At 49.6% G+C, this 15676-nt stretch overlaps 1 protein-coding gene across 9 annotated transcripts in view; it reads right to left on the bottom strand.

Moving 5' to 3' along the window:
- Positions 1-15676, bottom strand: part of LOC135908623 (uncharacterized) — a 269964-nt gene that overhangs the window by 43451 nt on the left and 210837 nt on the right. For all 9 annotated transcript variants that reach the window (XM_065440458.1, XM_065440452.1, XM_065440459.1 and 6 more), the window contains 6 exons: positions 8227-8349; positions 7358-7420; positions 6348-6637; positions 5850-6092; positions 5092-5167; positions 4825-4974 (listed from right to left, as the gene is read on the bottom strand). In XM_065440458.1, coding sequence (XP_065296530.1) covers positions 4825-4974; positions 5092-5167; positions 5850-6092; positions 6348-6637; positions 7358-7420; positions 8227-8349 — 945 coding nt within the window. The remainder of the gene's footprint in view (positions 1-4824; positions 4975-5091; positions 5168-5849; positions 6093-6347; positions 6638-7357; positions 7421-8226; positions 8350-15676) is intronic.

Raw genomic sequence — 15676 nt, forward strand, 5'->3', positions numbered from 1 at the left:
TTTGTATCATGGCCACTTATCCTGATGCTATGAAATGTCAAATTTGCTTGTGTTCTACTATTTCCCTCCCTGTAACAACCCTCAAGCGAGGGTTAACAGTATCAATAAAGAAGAAGAAAGAATTTAGTTAAGAGCACTTTCAGAAATTCGAAAGTTGGAAAAAAATAGAAGCCCGAAGTTTACAAATTAATAGCTTTGTATCAAGAACAGACACCACGGTTCGGCAAACGGCATCCATCCAAACAAGCCTCCTCAAATTTGTTGCAGCGGTTGAAGAGAAAAACGAGTTCTCCTTTTACATGTGCTTAGATAGGCGCACCTGAGCTTGCTCTTACTGTTACAAAGTGCGTGGAATGTGTTCGTCATATCGGACAGGAAAAAGGCATGTCAGAGCGGCCGGCCTGACTCTTCCGCTCTTCGTCAGGTCGAAGGGGCGTGCTCTGCAGGAACGCACAAGCGGCAGTCTCCACAAGGTCTTCAGTGAGCCCCGTTCGCGCGCGAACTGGCTGCGGCCGTTACCGGGTGCTTCGCCTGCAGGAATTCGTGTCGTGTGCCGTCGAAAGCATTCCGACGTCGTCGCCCGCTCGCCGGTGACGTGGCTTCTGCTGCTCGAGTGTACCTGGCCATCGGTGGCCGTTCCTCGAACGCGGACGCCGAGTTTGCCGAAATGGTTTCTCCCTCGTGCGATAATTGCGCGTACTTCCGTGCCGACCCTCAGCTAGGGTCCACGCCGCGTCAGCGATATTACTGGCGTGGAATGTACCGTCCAGCGGTAACGATCGATCGTGCAAGACCCCTCCACAGCGCGGGCTCGCTCGACCACGTCGGCACCTGCGGCCCGCTTCCACACAGCTGATGTGGAAATCGCCGGATTACCGTCGATCGCGCTGCTCCGAGACCGCGGCGACCGCGCGCGACATTGCGATGTTCGTTCTTCGCGACTCCGTCCTTCGCCACGGTGCTCCTCGGGAACTGCTCGGCGGTAGGGGTCGTGGCTTCTCGTCAGAAGCAGTATGGTCTTCACGAGCGCAGCGTCATTCATCGGAAATCGACCGCGTGCCAAAAGAAACGAGCTTCAACCGAACACTCGGCGACACGTGGAGGATGTACGCCTCGCCCGACCACACTGATTGGGATACCGTGCTCCCTTTCGGTACGTTCGCATGTAACACCGCGACGCAAGTCACCACCACATCTTCGCCTCTCTTGTATGGACGGGAGCCTTCATTTCCACTGGGCGCTATCCTGCCCTACCGACCTGACGCCTGTAAGTGCACTACAATTTCAGGAGTCGCGCGACATGTTTAAGGTTGCCGCTGACTGACTCGTTCGCTGACCAGCGAGGATCAGGCACGCCGCAAGACGCGACAAGGCCACGCCCACCTACCCTGCCGGTTCTCTAGCCTGGCTTTGGATACCGCCTCTCTGCTAAACTACTTGCGCGTGACTACGGCCCGTACCGTATCATCGACACCACCTGCCCTGCGAACTATACCGTCGAGCCTTCCACACCATCGCCGTGCCTGCGTTGTCTGGGTCGCGAGACAGTGCATGTCTGCCGCCTAAAGCCAAATTACGACCCCCTCTTCTTGTCTGCTCCCTGAGTCGCCAGGATGAGTCCGTCTCATACCCGGGGTCCATGCAATGACGCGCCTCGTGTTTTCGATGGCAGCTCGAAGACAACCCGTGCGGTGATTGCGAAAGAGCTCGTGCTGTTCGCTGCTGCTAGACTTATTGGCGCCTTTGCAGCTGAATCTCATTATACTATGTATGTATATCTTGTAATACGACACCCGGTACGGAGGCAGAGCCCTTGTATTTCAACGCAACCGCGCAAGCCACTCAGTCAAGACGATGATGCTGATAGTGAGGATGGGTATACAGACGAAGACGATGATGAACTACACAGTTTGCGTTCATACTAGCTTCCCCCTTCACCAAATCGGTCGGTAAGGCAGCAAGTCAGAAACGGTGTACGAACGCCGAAGATACGGCTTCAGGCGAGAGACATGAACGATTTCGATGCTGCGGCAACGGCGGTCAGTAGCCGAGCTAACAGCAGGAACGGCGCGTTAGTTTGAATTACACAGTTCGCGCTCAAAAAAAAAAAAATATATATATATATATATATATATATATATATATATATATATATATAGACCATAGTCTATATATATATATATATAGACTATGGTCTCCTCCGGACTACCGTAGGTTGTACTCCTTTCCTCGAAGAGGCAGGATATGCATATCTGAACAGCACTTTGCAATGTGATGTACCCGGTTTGCCTAATATGCTCGAAAGGCACGCTAATAGTGATCTTTCTCAGATGTGCCAGTGGTTTTTACAAAATAAGTTAACAATACACACCTCAAAGACTAAATACATAGTGTTCTGTAGTCCATACAAAAATTCATACAGCTTAAATGAGTTACGAATAGGCGCAAACCCCCTCGAACGAGTCGATCAACAGGTATATCTTGGTATAACCCTAGATTCAGCTTTCAATTTTAATCCTCACATAATTCGAGTAAGCAGCAAATTGAGACGGGCTTGCTTTATCCTAATAAAAGCTAGAAAGTTCTTCCCGCTTCGCACATTAAAAATTTTGTATTATTGCCTTTTTCAAAACAATATGACCTACTGCGTGGAGTCCTGGGGACTTACGTATAACACGTACTTAAATCAAATAGTAATTTTACAAAAAAGAGCACTTCGAATAATAACACATAGTAAACACACAGATAGATCCGCTCCGCTATTTCTACACTTAGACATTACACCTTTCTTTGCTATGCGGGATTTCAAACTAGCTTGTGTGGTTATACATATACTAAACCATAACATCCCACTATCATCATCTGTTTTTGTATATCCATCCCGTCCAACTAGAAATGTTTTCAGTTGTCGATTTAGCCCGCCGCGCCGAACAGGGCAACGCCTCTCGTACGATAGCGAACGCTTCTCGAGCAGAACGGGACAGGCTCACAAGATACAACGACATCACCAGTGCATATTTGAACGCCAGAAGGATATACCCCCCGCCGAGTCCCAAATTGAACAGGAGGCAGGCCGTCGCCTGGCGACAACTCCAGACAAACACGTTCCCTAATCCATTCCGTCTCAAACGCATGTTCCCAGATAAGCATCAGGACGACACGTGCAAATTGTGCCAGGAAGGACCAGCAACACTCAAACACATGCTGTGGGAGTGCAATGTAGTTATAGGAGGGATGGCAGTTACTCCGGAGACCCTGTCGTCGAGGTGGGCCGCCGCTCTGCGCAGCTCAGACCTCGGAATCCAGACGTGGGCAGTCCAGCAAGCCCGTGAGGCGGCGTTGAGGCAGGGCCTTGACGTTCCTCCATGGGAGACCTGAGCCCGGGTCGCGTTAAACCTTGCCGGACGTACAAGAAAGTTGTATCCATCCATCCATCCATCGATTTAACCTTCCAGCTGTTAATAATGTGTATGGTAAAAGAACTATCGCCTATGCCACTGCTAAAATTTGGAACCAGCTGCCTGCTAACTTAAAAGTAGGTCAATTCTCAATCGCCGATATAAAAAAATTTTTCCGAAGCCAGCAATATTCGACTCCTCTGTAAATCTGTGTTTTCTCTTTGATGCATTCTTCCTTTTATTTTTTCTTTTTTCTTTTACTTTTTTATTTTTTTTATGCTGTCCTCCGAACTATTGTATAATTTCTTGAGCATTTCGCCTGCCTTTGTGTATAACTGTCGTATAACTGCTGTTACACGAATCCTGTGTAAAATACTGAGTTGTCTCGCTATAATTATTTTTTCGCACTTCCTGCATGGGCCCAAGTCTAGCCGAGAAGGCTAAGGGCCCAGATGATTCACATGTATTTCTGATTAACCGTTTGAATAAACTGATTTTTTTATTTGATTTGATTTGATTTGACCTCAAAGAGGTGCGACGTAATGCTAATGCATTTCCTTGCATTTACCACTAAATCGCCACTGAAACTTTTTTCATTAATTTTACAAGGCACGTATTTTTTTAACGAATTCATGTTCCTTGACTCCCCCCATTATGATCCTTCAGTAAACATATTCTTGGTTTGTAGCGCGAAGTGACACACACACAGATTGCGCGCCGCAAACCAAGAATGTGTTACCGTACCAACTCGCCCAACTTTCTATCCGTGTGCAATATATTCCTTCAGTAAGCGTTGGTGTCACATTTAATACTTACATTTGGTCAACGACCCTTTCTTTTTTTCTTTCTCTCGACTTTCGACAAAGACATGCATTTGAGCTCACGACTTTCTTTTTCCATATCGGCGTATTTTGCCCTTGATTGAATACTTCTTGACGCAACTATTTTTCCAGTCTCCTAGGCTTAACTCTGCGTATATTGTATTTTATGGGAGCAACAAGGCCACCAGTTTGACAACGACCGCTTCCTTGCGTGCCACTATTGTCAAGCGTTTTTCGTTACCCTCCCTCGCTTTTAGACGCCTTCCCTGGTCCACATCGTCGAACCGCCAGGCCGGAGAGCGTATACGAGCGCTGCCAAGGAAAGTAGCGGGCGTCCTGACGAAGACAGCTCGATCCACTGTGGATATCTTTAAGTACATTACATTCTCTAGCTAGCTGCTCTATGTCGAATGAAAGAGAACAACGAAGTAAACTACGGCGGGTGACGAAGGAAAGGCGCGACACATGAAGAGCGGGTCTTCAATCAAAGCCGGAGTCGGAAGCCATGCTGACACCAGTCAGCAAAGGCTGGATTACCACCGGTATGACCCAGAATGACTTTGAACGGCGAACGCCTGTCGAGCGTATTGTATAGATTTGCGAACCGCATCCACGGAGATGGGACACGTCCCGGCAGCCCGCCTGGAAGCCGAACTGGTCGAACCCGTACAGGCACCTGGTGCTGATGTTGACAAAATGACCTGTCCGGCACCGCAAGTAGTTCTGCGAGGAATCGCATTCCTCCATCGATGTTACTGCAAAACACGGGAAATGCAAATTAATGCCAGTCACGTGCAGCAGGCGTAGTTTCTTTTTTCAAGGAGACTGCGCCGAATATTACAAATACGCGACAAAGACAACGCTGTACGTGCCTTGCTTGAAGCATTCCAGAGGACCTATGGTATGGTAACCTGCTTGTCCAGTCTTGTACGTGTTGCCGAAACGGAGCTGCGGGCAATTACAAAAGTCAAAACTATCGCCTTTGTGCAAATAAAACGAGGATATGTTTAAAGTGCAGGCCTGCAACAGTTTGGCGTGAGTTGAAAGCGGGAAAATATTTTGACACTAGAAATCAAATTAGAATCGGTTACTGATAAGCTGTACGGTTCTCTGTGTTCCTCTGATATGCGCATAATCTTACCGTCGAGTATAGGTATCCAGGTAGCAATAATAGCTATCTAGCCATATGTCATTCAGAGTGCGTTGACGCATGATACTAGATACTAGATACGCATGATACTGATACTAGATACTAGATCATGCAGACGCATGATAATAGATTAGTCATAGTTCAACGGCACAGCGAACGCTCGTTCTAAATGGATGGAGAGAACCCCGAAAGCATTTCATGCTCGGTCACCTAAGATGAGGCTCCGTTGTGAGGCGTTGTTTAGTCGATTTCTGTTTCTTTTTTTTTAATGAAGAGCCATAGAAATGATCCAGCTAGGAAACCTATCCAGATTACTTCTAATGCACCTTAAATCGAAGTGTGAGATTACGTCTAATAGCAAAGGTGAGATTTCTGCTGGGCGACGTGCCCGACGCGATGTCGCGTATAGGCAAAAAGAGCAAGAGCCGCGCGCACTTCCGCGACTACACCGGCGGACGGCAGGCAGCAGAGGCGACGTGCCTTTCTGATGGGCAGCATCTCCTTGCTGGCGATGTAGCCTTGGTCCTCCAGCCAGTGGAACTCGGAGCTCGAGTCGCAGTTGCAGCGCTGGTCGGGGCTGAAGCAGTCCGGGTAGCAGGCACACGTGAGGTTCTCCGATGCGCCGCCCCAATAGAACTGCGGGTCGCCGTCCACGCTCTCCCACCACGACAGGGGCCGCTCGTCCGCGTAGCCGAAGCCCGCGCCCACGCCGCTGCACTCCCACTGCGCGCGGCGGCAGTGGCAATCAATCAATCAATCAATCAATCAATCAATCAATCAATCAATCAATCAATCAATCAATCTTAATAGGCTGGCGAGCAATTACTTCCTAAAACGGGCATCACGCCCACCCGCTTGAAGAGGAGAGTAAAAAAAGAGGGAAAGATAAAGGAGATGAAGGAAGCAAACAAATATAAAGAAAGGGGAAGGCACACCCCAGTCACACGCGTCGGACCGAGCGGTGGCCGCCACACCCACCTTGACGTACTGCCGACACCTCTGGGACACCCCGATGAGCGCGCGCATCTGCGCCCAGCCGACCTCGTAGGTGATGGGCCGCGCGTAGGCGCCCTCGACACCCGAGCGCACGTAGATCCTCTGCTCGGAGTCGTGGTGCACCAGCGTGCGCACGTCCTCCACCGTCGATCCCATGATGCAGTGCACGCGGAACGGCAAGATCGGCCCCTCGGCGCCGTCCGCGTCGATCAGGTAGTGGCCGCTGCGCCGGATGCCGTCCTGCACGAACAGGTCCTCGCACGTCTTGCGCGCTGCGAGAGAACGCGCTGCTATATAGCGTCGGTGCTTCCGGTTAACGACTCGACTCGGCTTCAATTTCGCAATTGTGTGTTCTCCAAGATTACCACTTAGAAAGTTAATGGGCACATTTTTATTAATTAGCGACATTCTCAAAAATTTGCTTGGTAGTAATGCCCGACCAAGTCACTTGGCCTATATGCAAGAGCGTCTTGGGTCTAAATATCGGTTTTAATGCGTTAGCATTAGGAGTATCAAAGCGGAAAAAAGTATGTGGGTGAAGTGTGGGAAGCCGGTCCTGTATAGAGGTAGAGGGGGATGAGAGAGCTTAGGAGAACACACACACACACACTTTCGTTTGTACGCAAATTAGAATATTTTTTTCCTCTCATTCAATCACTTGAAATAATTGGATCTATGAGACACCTGACTATGTTCAATATATACAGTATATATACAGTGCAGCTAACGGTAGTCTGCTCCTGACCACCGTCAGTTTCACTTCGCTCCTCGAAGAGACAATACATGTGTCGAGTGAACTCCTGAAGAACACTTTGCAATGTGGAAAATGCAGTTCAAATCATGGATTCAGGACCTCAAAGAGATGCGACGTAATGCTAACGCATTTTTCTCGCATTTAGCGCTATATCTAAGCTACTTTTTTTAGAAAGTGTTTAGCATAAAATTAAACATCCCGTAAATTGATAAATAGTTAAGTCTTGTATATAACATACGTTTGTTGTCACACTTCTTTTTCTCTTCCTCGAGACCTTGGCGGTCTTCTTCTTTTATCAAGTCTGGAAAAGAAAATGAGACACGTTCGTTTGGTCGGAGGACAGTGCGTCGTCTTTCGTTACTTGCGGGTAAGACAATGTTATGCCCGACTTGTTACGTTCAACATGAGCTTTGCCTTTGACAACGCTACCGGCCTCGTTCACAGGAAATTTAATCGGAAGAACGCTTCTAATTAAATAAATGGGCGTCACAATCAATAGCGAGAAATCTCCCTAGGATTGAACATTTCTAGAAGTCCATTAAAGAAGCTACTTAGGAGAATCACGAAGAAAAAGAGGCGCTTGTGCTGCACATTCAACACGTAGGAGTCTTCTTAGAGCTTTTCCTTTTTTTTTTCATCTAGAAAACAGCCAGAGGTGTTCGAATATTGAAATTTCCGTATCAAACACGAATAATGGGGGGGAAATGACCTTCGATTCTCGAATCGAATGCCGAATATTTTCTCATTTATAAACAAAGCGAAATAGAAATCAATCCCCTTCGCGAACAAGAAGGCTTATTTATAAATCACTTGAGGCGCGTAATGCCGTCAAGAATTCGACGCCAGGTAAACTAAGCAGCTGTAAAATGAAAAACACCCGAAAGGTGATCGTACCTGGCGCCAGCGTGGCAACAATAAACACCGCGCGCCATCAGATGCTCGAAGAGCACTGTATTCGATGAAGTAGCAAAGCGTACTACACTACTGCACGTAGTTTTGAGGGGACACAAACATGGTGCCATTGTCTAATAAGGAACCCCACATTCGTGAGCTGGCTGAAGGCGAGGCACCCATATTGAATGACTGATGCTTGCAAGGTAAACTCACGACATCCATCCTGCTCGTCCTCGTGGTACTTGCCAGGGCAGTCCCGGTGCCCATCGCAGACGGCGTTCTTAGGAATGCAAGTGCCGTCGTAGCACTGGAATGTCACGTTCACGTTGCACTGACCTGATGGCGGCAAGGAAGGAAGCGCGTTAGTGTTCGCCAAACCTGGAGTGGACGACTACAGCTTAGGCTTGGAAGTGTACTTGGCAGCAGCCTGTGAATTCAGTACAAGCTACCACAAATACGCACTGGACCTAGAATATGTGCCTTCATGTTCCAAAACTCCGACGGACACCGATATTGAAACGACTCAGTCTCCACCGTGACGTCATAGAAACGTGATAGCGTAAATGGGTGGCGCATCTATGTAAATTCTTTGTTTGCCAAGGACTACGGCAGTCGCAAATTGTGTAGCTCCATTGAAAGTCGGGTCAACGACACAGAGTATTGCACGCAATGTTTATTTAAGGTAGCCTTTAAGGCTGTCGCTTCAGTGGAGCTGTCTCTTCACAATTTGCAACAAATTACCACAGTAGATACTTAGCGCTCCATTTTTGAGTCTCGTGCTCCCAGTGCGACAATTGAGAAATGGCATGCTTCTCCTAGCGTCGTATCTACATGCGGCAGAGCATGACTTAAAAAAGAAAGCAAGAGAACACACGCGTACGCACGCACACACTGCGACTTTTGAGAGGTGACATATTTCTCCTCGCGCCGCGCCTGCATGCGGCAGAGCATGGTTTACAAAAATGCAGAACACGTACACACAAACACACACGTACGCACGCAGACATTGCGACATTAGGGATGTGGTATGCTTCTCCTCGCGCCGCGCTTGCATGCGGCAGAGCATGGTTTACAAAGATGCAGAACACACAGACACACACGTACGCACGCACACATTGCGACATTTGAGAGGTGGTATGCTTCTCCTCGCGCCGCGCTTGCATGCGGCAGAGCATGGTTTACAAAGATGCAGAAGACGCACACACAAACACACACGTACGCACGCAGACATTGCGACATTAGAGATGTGGTATGCTTCTCCTCGCGCCGCGCTTGCATGCGGCAGAGCATGGTTTACAAAAATGCAGAACACACACACACAGACACACACGTACGCACGCACACATTGCGACATTTGAGATGTGGTATGCTTCTCCTCGCGCCGCGCCTGCATGCGGCAGAGCATGGTTTACAAAAATGCAGAACACACACACACAGACACACACGTACGCACGCACACATTGCGACATTAGAGATGTGGTATGCTTCTCCTCGCGCCGCGCTTGCATGCGGCAGAGCATGGTTTACAAAGATGCAGAAGACGCACACACAAACACACACGTACGCACGCAGACATTGCGACATTAGAGAAGTGGTATGCTTCTCCTCGCGCCGCGCTTGCATGCGGCAGAGCATGGTTTACAAAAATGCAGAACACACAGACACACACGTACGCACGCACACATTGCGACATTTGAGAGGTGGTATGCTTCTCCTCGCGCCGCGCTTGCATGCGGCAGAGCATGGTTTACAAAAATGCAGAACACACAGACACACACGTACGCACGCACACATTGCGACATTTGAGAGGTGGTATGCTTCTCCTCGCGCCGCGCCTGCATGCGGCAGAGCATGGTTTACAAAAATGCAGAACACGCACACACAAACACACACGTACGCACGCACACATTGCGACATTTGAGAGGTGGTATGCTTCTCCTCGCGCCGCGCTTGCATGCGGCAGAGCATGGTTTACAAAGATGCAGAAGACGCACACACAAACACACACGTACGCACGCAGACATTGCGACATTAGAGATGTGGTATGCTTCTCCTCGCGCCGCGCTTGCATGCGGCAGAGCATGGTTTACAAAAATGCAGAACACACACACACAGACACACACGTACGCACGCACACATTGCGACATTTGAGAGGTGGTATGCTTCTCCTCGCGCCGCGCCTGCATGCGGCAGAGCATGGTTTACAAAAATGCAGAACACACACACACAGACACACACGTACGCACGCACACATTGCGACATTAGAGATGTGGTATGCTTCTCCTCGCGCCGCGCTTGCATGCGGCAGAGCATGGTTTACAAAAATGCAGAACACGCACACACAAACACACACGTACGCACGCACACATTGCGACATTTGAGAGGTGTTATGCTTCTCCTCGCGCCGCGCCTGCATGCGGCAGAGCATGGTTTACAAAAATGCAGAACACACACACACACAAACACACACGTACGCACGCACACATTGCGACATTTGAGAGGTGTTATGCTTCTCCTCGCGCCGCGCCTGCATGCGGCAGAGCATGATTTACATAAAATACAATAGAACGCACTGTCGCGAACTTTGTCGGGTGTCACTGATCACGTGGGCATGCGGATGTTAGGAGAGGTGGAGTGGGAGACGCAGAGCAGTACAGCAAACAGATTTTAATTAACCCAAACTCAAAGTAAAACTCATGCAAACCAAAACACAGCCAAGTACTAGCACTTTGGCTGCCGACTTAATAGTCACTAAACACGTCCCAATTTCCGGCCGGGCCAGTCCTTAGCGCCTTCTACGCGAACGTCCGGCACCCGCCGTGGTTGCTCAGTGGCTATGGTGTTGGGCTGCTGAGCACGAGGTCGCGGGATCGAATCCCGGCCACGGCGGCCGCATTTCGATGGGGGCGAAATGCGAAAACACCCGTGTGCTTAGATTTAGGTGCACGTTAAAGAACCCCAGGTGGTCAAAATTTCCGGAGTCCTCCACTACGGCGTGCCTCATAATCAGAAAGTGGTTTTGGCACGTAAAACCCCAAATATTATTATTAACGTCCGGCAACCCCAGCCTATGGCTGCACACTAACTCAAAGGATCGTTCTTATAGACTTTTGACGTCGTACGTATCTTCCAAGTCCGGTGCGCTTCAGATCTTCGTCATCGCCGACGCAGTAGAAGTAGCCGCCTTGATGTCGGCCAGTCACCCTGTCCGTCTTTGAAGCCGGTGTCCCGGACTCCGTCGGTGAAGTTGCACTCCGGCCTCACTGGCTAGGCCTAACGCCGGGTTCCGCCGCTTCTTCTTCTTCGAGTGCCGACGAGATGACCCGGGGACTATCGTACGTGCTGGTCTGCCTATAAAGGGGGAGCATTCCTGGAGTGCCCGGCACTGCCGTGAGAGGCTGCAGCAGGTACAAGGAGCCTCGCTCGAACGTCGCCGAGGTCGACGGCCACACCCTGGATCGCCAGCATCACGGGATTGACCGAACCTCCATGGCTCCCGTCTCCATTGCGATGCTGACGTTCCAACCTTCTTGGCCCAGAGCCGCGTCGATACTGACAGCTTAGCGCCGTTTTTCTCCCCATCACAGCCCTGGTCACGCGCCTCGAGGGCTCGTGCCGTTCGGACCAATCCGGGACGCCTTTCGAGTCTCCCCCTTCCCGAGGAACGTTCATCCACAGCACAACGAGGCCCGGCGCGCAGCCAGAGCCCGAGCACTCATCAAGACTGCTCTGCAGCACCCAGAGCTCGCGTCCTTTGTCGACGCGGCGCGGTATCCGGGATCAAACTCCTACGTGGCCGCGGTGGTTGACCCCCAGGGCAAGATCCTGAATGCGGCGTCTATACAGCGCTCGACGGCGTCCGTCGCAGAGCAAGTCACAGTGGCGCTGGCTTTGTGCGAACCCGGGCGCACGCATATCTTCACAGACTCCAGGTCGGCGGCGATGGCCTTTCTCGCCGGCTCGGTCTCGGCCGAGGCTGCAGCAGTGCTGAGGACCCGTAAGACAGGCACGGCCCGTCACGTCATCACTTGGTTCCCGGCTCACATGGGCCGGAACGTCTCCCCTGGCTCGATCAACCCGAATGAGCTGGCCCACGACCAGGCGCGAGGTCTCATCAACCGCGCCGGTCCGAGGGGCCCAGCTTCGCAGGGGATCGACCGAACCACGGACCCACTGCTAACTTTCCACGAGATAACTGCTCACTACCAGCTGGGACGCAGACAGTTTCCGGCTCCTCACCCGAAGCTAGGCAGACCCGAGGCATCGGTGCTGAGAATGCTGCAGACGGGCTCCTTTCCGTCTCGCTCAAAGCTGAGCCACTACACTCCGGGTTTGGATCCCCGCTGCCCAGACTGCGGCGAGGAACGATCCACTTTGAACCACATGCTGTGGCAATGTTCTGTGTTGCGCCACTCGCCTTTCAACAGGCAAGAAGATTGGGATGAAGCCGTTAAGAGCGACAACCATCAAGTCCAACTTCGGGCTGTCCAAAGGGCCTGCGCCAGGGCTGAAGATCACGGTCTTCCGCCCCCGGCGCGGGTGCGGCCCGCGACTACGACAACGTAGTCCCTTCGGACCAATTAAAGTTTCTTGTCTGTCTGTCTGTCTGTCTGTCTCTTTGCGCCGCATGCATCTTACGTATGACACGCACACACACATACACACACGCACACATTGCGACTTTTGAGAGGTGACATGCTTCTCCGCTCGTCATGACTGCGTGACCGTTATTTACAGAACATGCAATAGAACACACAAACACGCACGTACACAGTGATACTTTTGAGTGATGGCGTGTTGCTCTCGTCGTGCTTGCATGCGACACAGGATGATTTGCAGAAAATACAGAACACACACGTACGCACGCACACATTGCGACTTTTGAGAGGTGGCATGCTTCTCCTCGCGTCGTTCCTGCGTGCGGCAGAGCATGGTTTACATAAGATGCAGTAGAACGCACACGCGCGCGCGCACACGAACACACACACACACACACACACACACACACACACACACACACACACACACACACACGCACACACACATACACACGCACACACACACACACACACACACAGGAAGTCGAGGATGAAAACGCGAAAGACTTCTGAAAGAAGATGCAATGGTCAGAACTAAAACAAAACCAATGCCATCGTGACGTAACGTATCAAAAAGAAAATTAGGTATTTTTATCAAGAACAAAAACAACAAATCATCTAAGATCAAACGAGAGGAGAGTTTGATGCTGTTGGGCAGGATGTTGGTACACGATGCTAGAACAAAAGATCCACTGACGATTACGATACTCCCTAACGCGAAATTTGAGCGCAGCTCTGTATGTGAAAGTATGCGCGTCCATATTTCCACGCAGGCACGTACCCAGGGGGGGGGGGGGCCGGGGAGGCCCGGGGGGCCCGGGGGGGCCCGGCCCCCCCCCCCCCGAATTCAAGTGGCATACCCCCCCCCCCCCTCCCACCCACGCCACCACTCTTCACACATTCCTGAAGCGGCGCCAGATCAATGTTGAGACTTGGTCATCGGTCAGCATTATGCTGCCTTTTTCACTCCTTTTAGATGGCGGTAGTTATCGGCATCTCTTGTAATGTGAAGGACAATTTTCTCGTAGATTCCGCACCCTCGCGATTAACTCGAGATGCGTTCAGTTGTCACCATCTATTCAACCGTCACGCGCATAGCTGTTGCTTTTGTTAGTTCAACCTTCTTTGTTTAAGCTGATCCTGGGACCAGGAGAGGGATGCGGCTGTTACTCAGCTGGTCTGTACTCTCATGAAACGAGTTGCGGCCGCGGAGAAAACGCCAACTGCGTTAAGCTTTCCCTTTGCTTCATTATTTCCTTGAGTTACGGCTCGCCGCGACGCTGGCAGATGCCCGGAACCATATACACGTGATATGGGTTAGATAAGGTGGGAAATAAAATAATGTGAAAGAACGTCCGTCATGAAACCCTGCAATAACCTTTAAGCCCATAAGCAAGATGACTGTCGCCCGTTACCTCGTCTGTTTTTCCCTAATACTATAGGAAATTTTCGTGCCAAATTGGAAACTGGAAACAAAAATCGCAAGGAGTTGAGAAATTAAGCGATCTACTAAGGGAGAGAGCCAAGGCAACAACCAAACTGCAAGCAAAAGCGAATAATAAAAAAGCTAACCGTTGTTTATGAGAATATTTATGGATCGACATCCTTTTATTTAGAAAGGAAGTAGAGAAAACGCCGCCGGAAGTGGAGAACAATTACTTGTTTTGAATGACGCTTCTACAGTTATCGGTCGAACCGCCTCACGTAGCCACTTCTCTGCTGTGCTTATGTGAGTGTTTTTTAACCTTTCGCGGTGAGCGCAGTACGTCTAGAATCGCAGAGTCCTGCGCTCTACGCGGTTCTATGGAACTGGCGGCCGCACAGCGTTACGCAATTCGCGGAACTGTCAAAACTGATCAACAAGGCGAAAATAACTGATATTCGAAACTATAACATGAGAAAGACTGAAGAAGCCGTAACAAATTGAACGCAGCCTGAAATCAGTAAAAAAGAAACCTGGCATAGGACAAACCATGATGTATGCACTAAAAGATAAGAAGGATAATATCATCAGCAATCTTGAAGATATAGTAAAAGCAGCGGAAAAATTCTAAGCTGTCCTGTATATAGTACCCAGAGGAGTCACGATACCTCACTTAGAAACAGTAATGAAAAGGATACAGAAATTTTCCTATAACTAGCGATGAGGTCAGAAGGGCCCTGCAAGACATGAAACGATGAAGAGTGGGAGGAGAAGGTGGAATAACTATCGATTTATTCAAAGATGGAGGCGACATAATGTTTGGAAAACTGGCGGCTCTTTATACGAAGTGTCTATCGACTGCAAGGGACCCAGAAAACTGGAAGAATGCAGACATTATACTAATCCACAAAAAAGGAAACATTAAAGAATTGAAAAATTATAGGACCTTTAGCTTGCTCCCAGTATTATATAAAACATTTACCAAAATAATCTCCAATGGAATAAGGGCCACACTCGATTTTGTCAACCAAGGGAACAGGCTGGCTTCTGGAAGAGATACCTTACAATGGATCACAAAGTCTCTGGCCACAAAGGGCATCTGGCCAGCGGGCAGTGCGCATCAATTGCGAAGCTGATCTTGATAAGATTCGTTGAGCGGCCACAAGATTGCACTGCTTATAATTTTCGTTGTTGTGATTTCTGCTTTCGATGACTGACTTCGCTAAGGTTATGTATCACGATGTTTCTTCTTTTAAATCCCTAGTACATACCCTGCGCAGAAAAAGCGATAACATGTCAGTTTTCCACGCAAATATAAGAAGCTTGAGGAACAAGCAACTTGAAACAGAGGCATTTTTTGAATCCCTTGATTACAATTTTAACTTCATTGCATTTACGGAAACTTGGTTTCAGAATGTTCAAGATGTTGTACACTTTTCCGGCTATAGGTCTGAAGGTGTTTATAGATCAGGTCGCAGAGGTGGAGGAACTTCTTTGTATATTAAAGATGACATTGCCTATGATGTCTTGTCGCAGTTTTCTGGTATTACTGCGCATTATGAATCAATCGTTGTTAAGAGTGCTGGAACAGTCATTGCTTCAATTTATCGCCCGCCTTCTGGTGAAGCTACAGCATTCTTTG

The sequence above is a fragment of the Dermacentor albipictus genome, chromosome 4 (assembly GCF_038994185.2).
Source record: "Dermacentor albipictus isolate Rhodes 1998 colony chromosome 4, USDA_Dalb.pri_finalv2, whole genome shotgun sequence".
In the NCBI taxonomy this organism is placed as follows: domain Eukaryota; kingdom Metazoa; phylum Arthropoda; class Arachnida; order Ixodida; family Ixodidae; genus Dermacentor; species Dermacentor albipictus.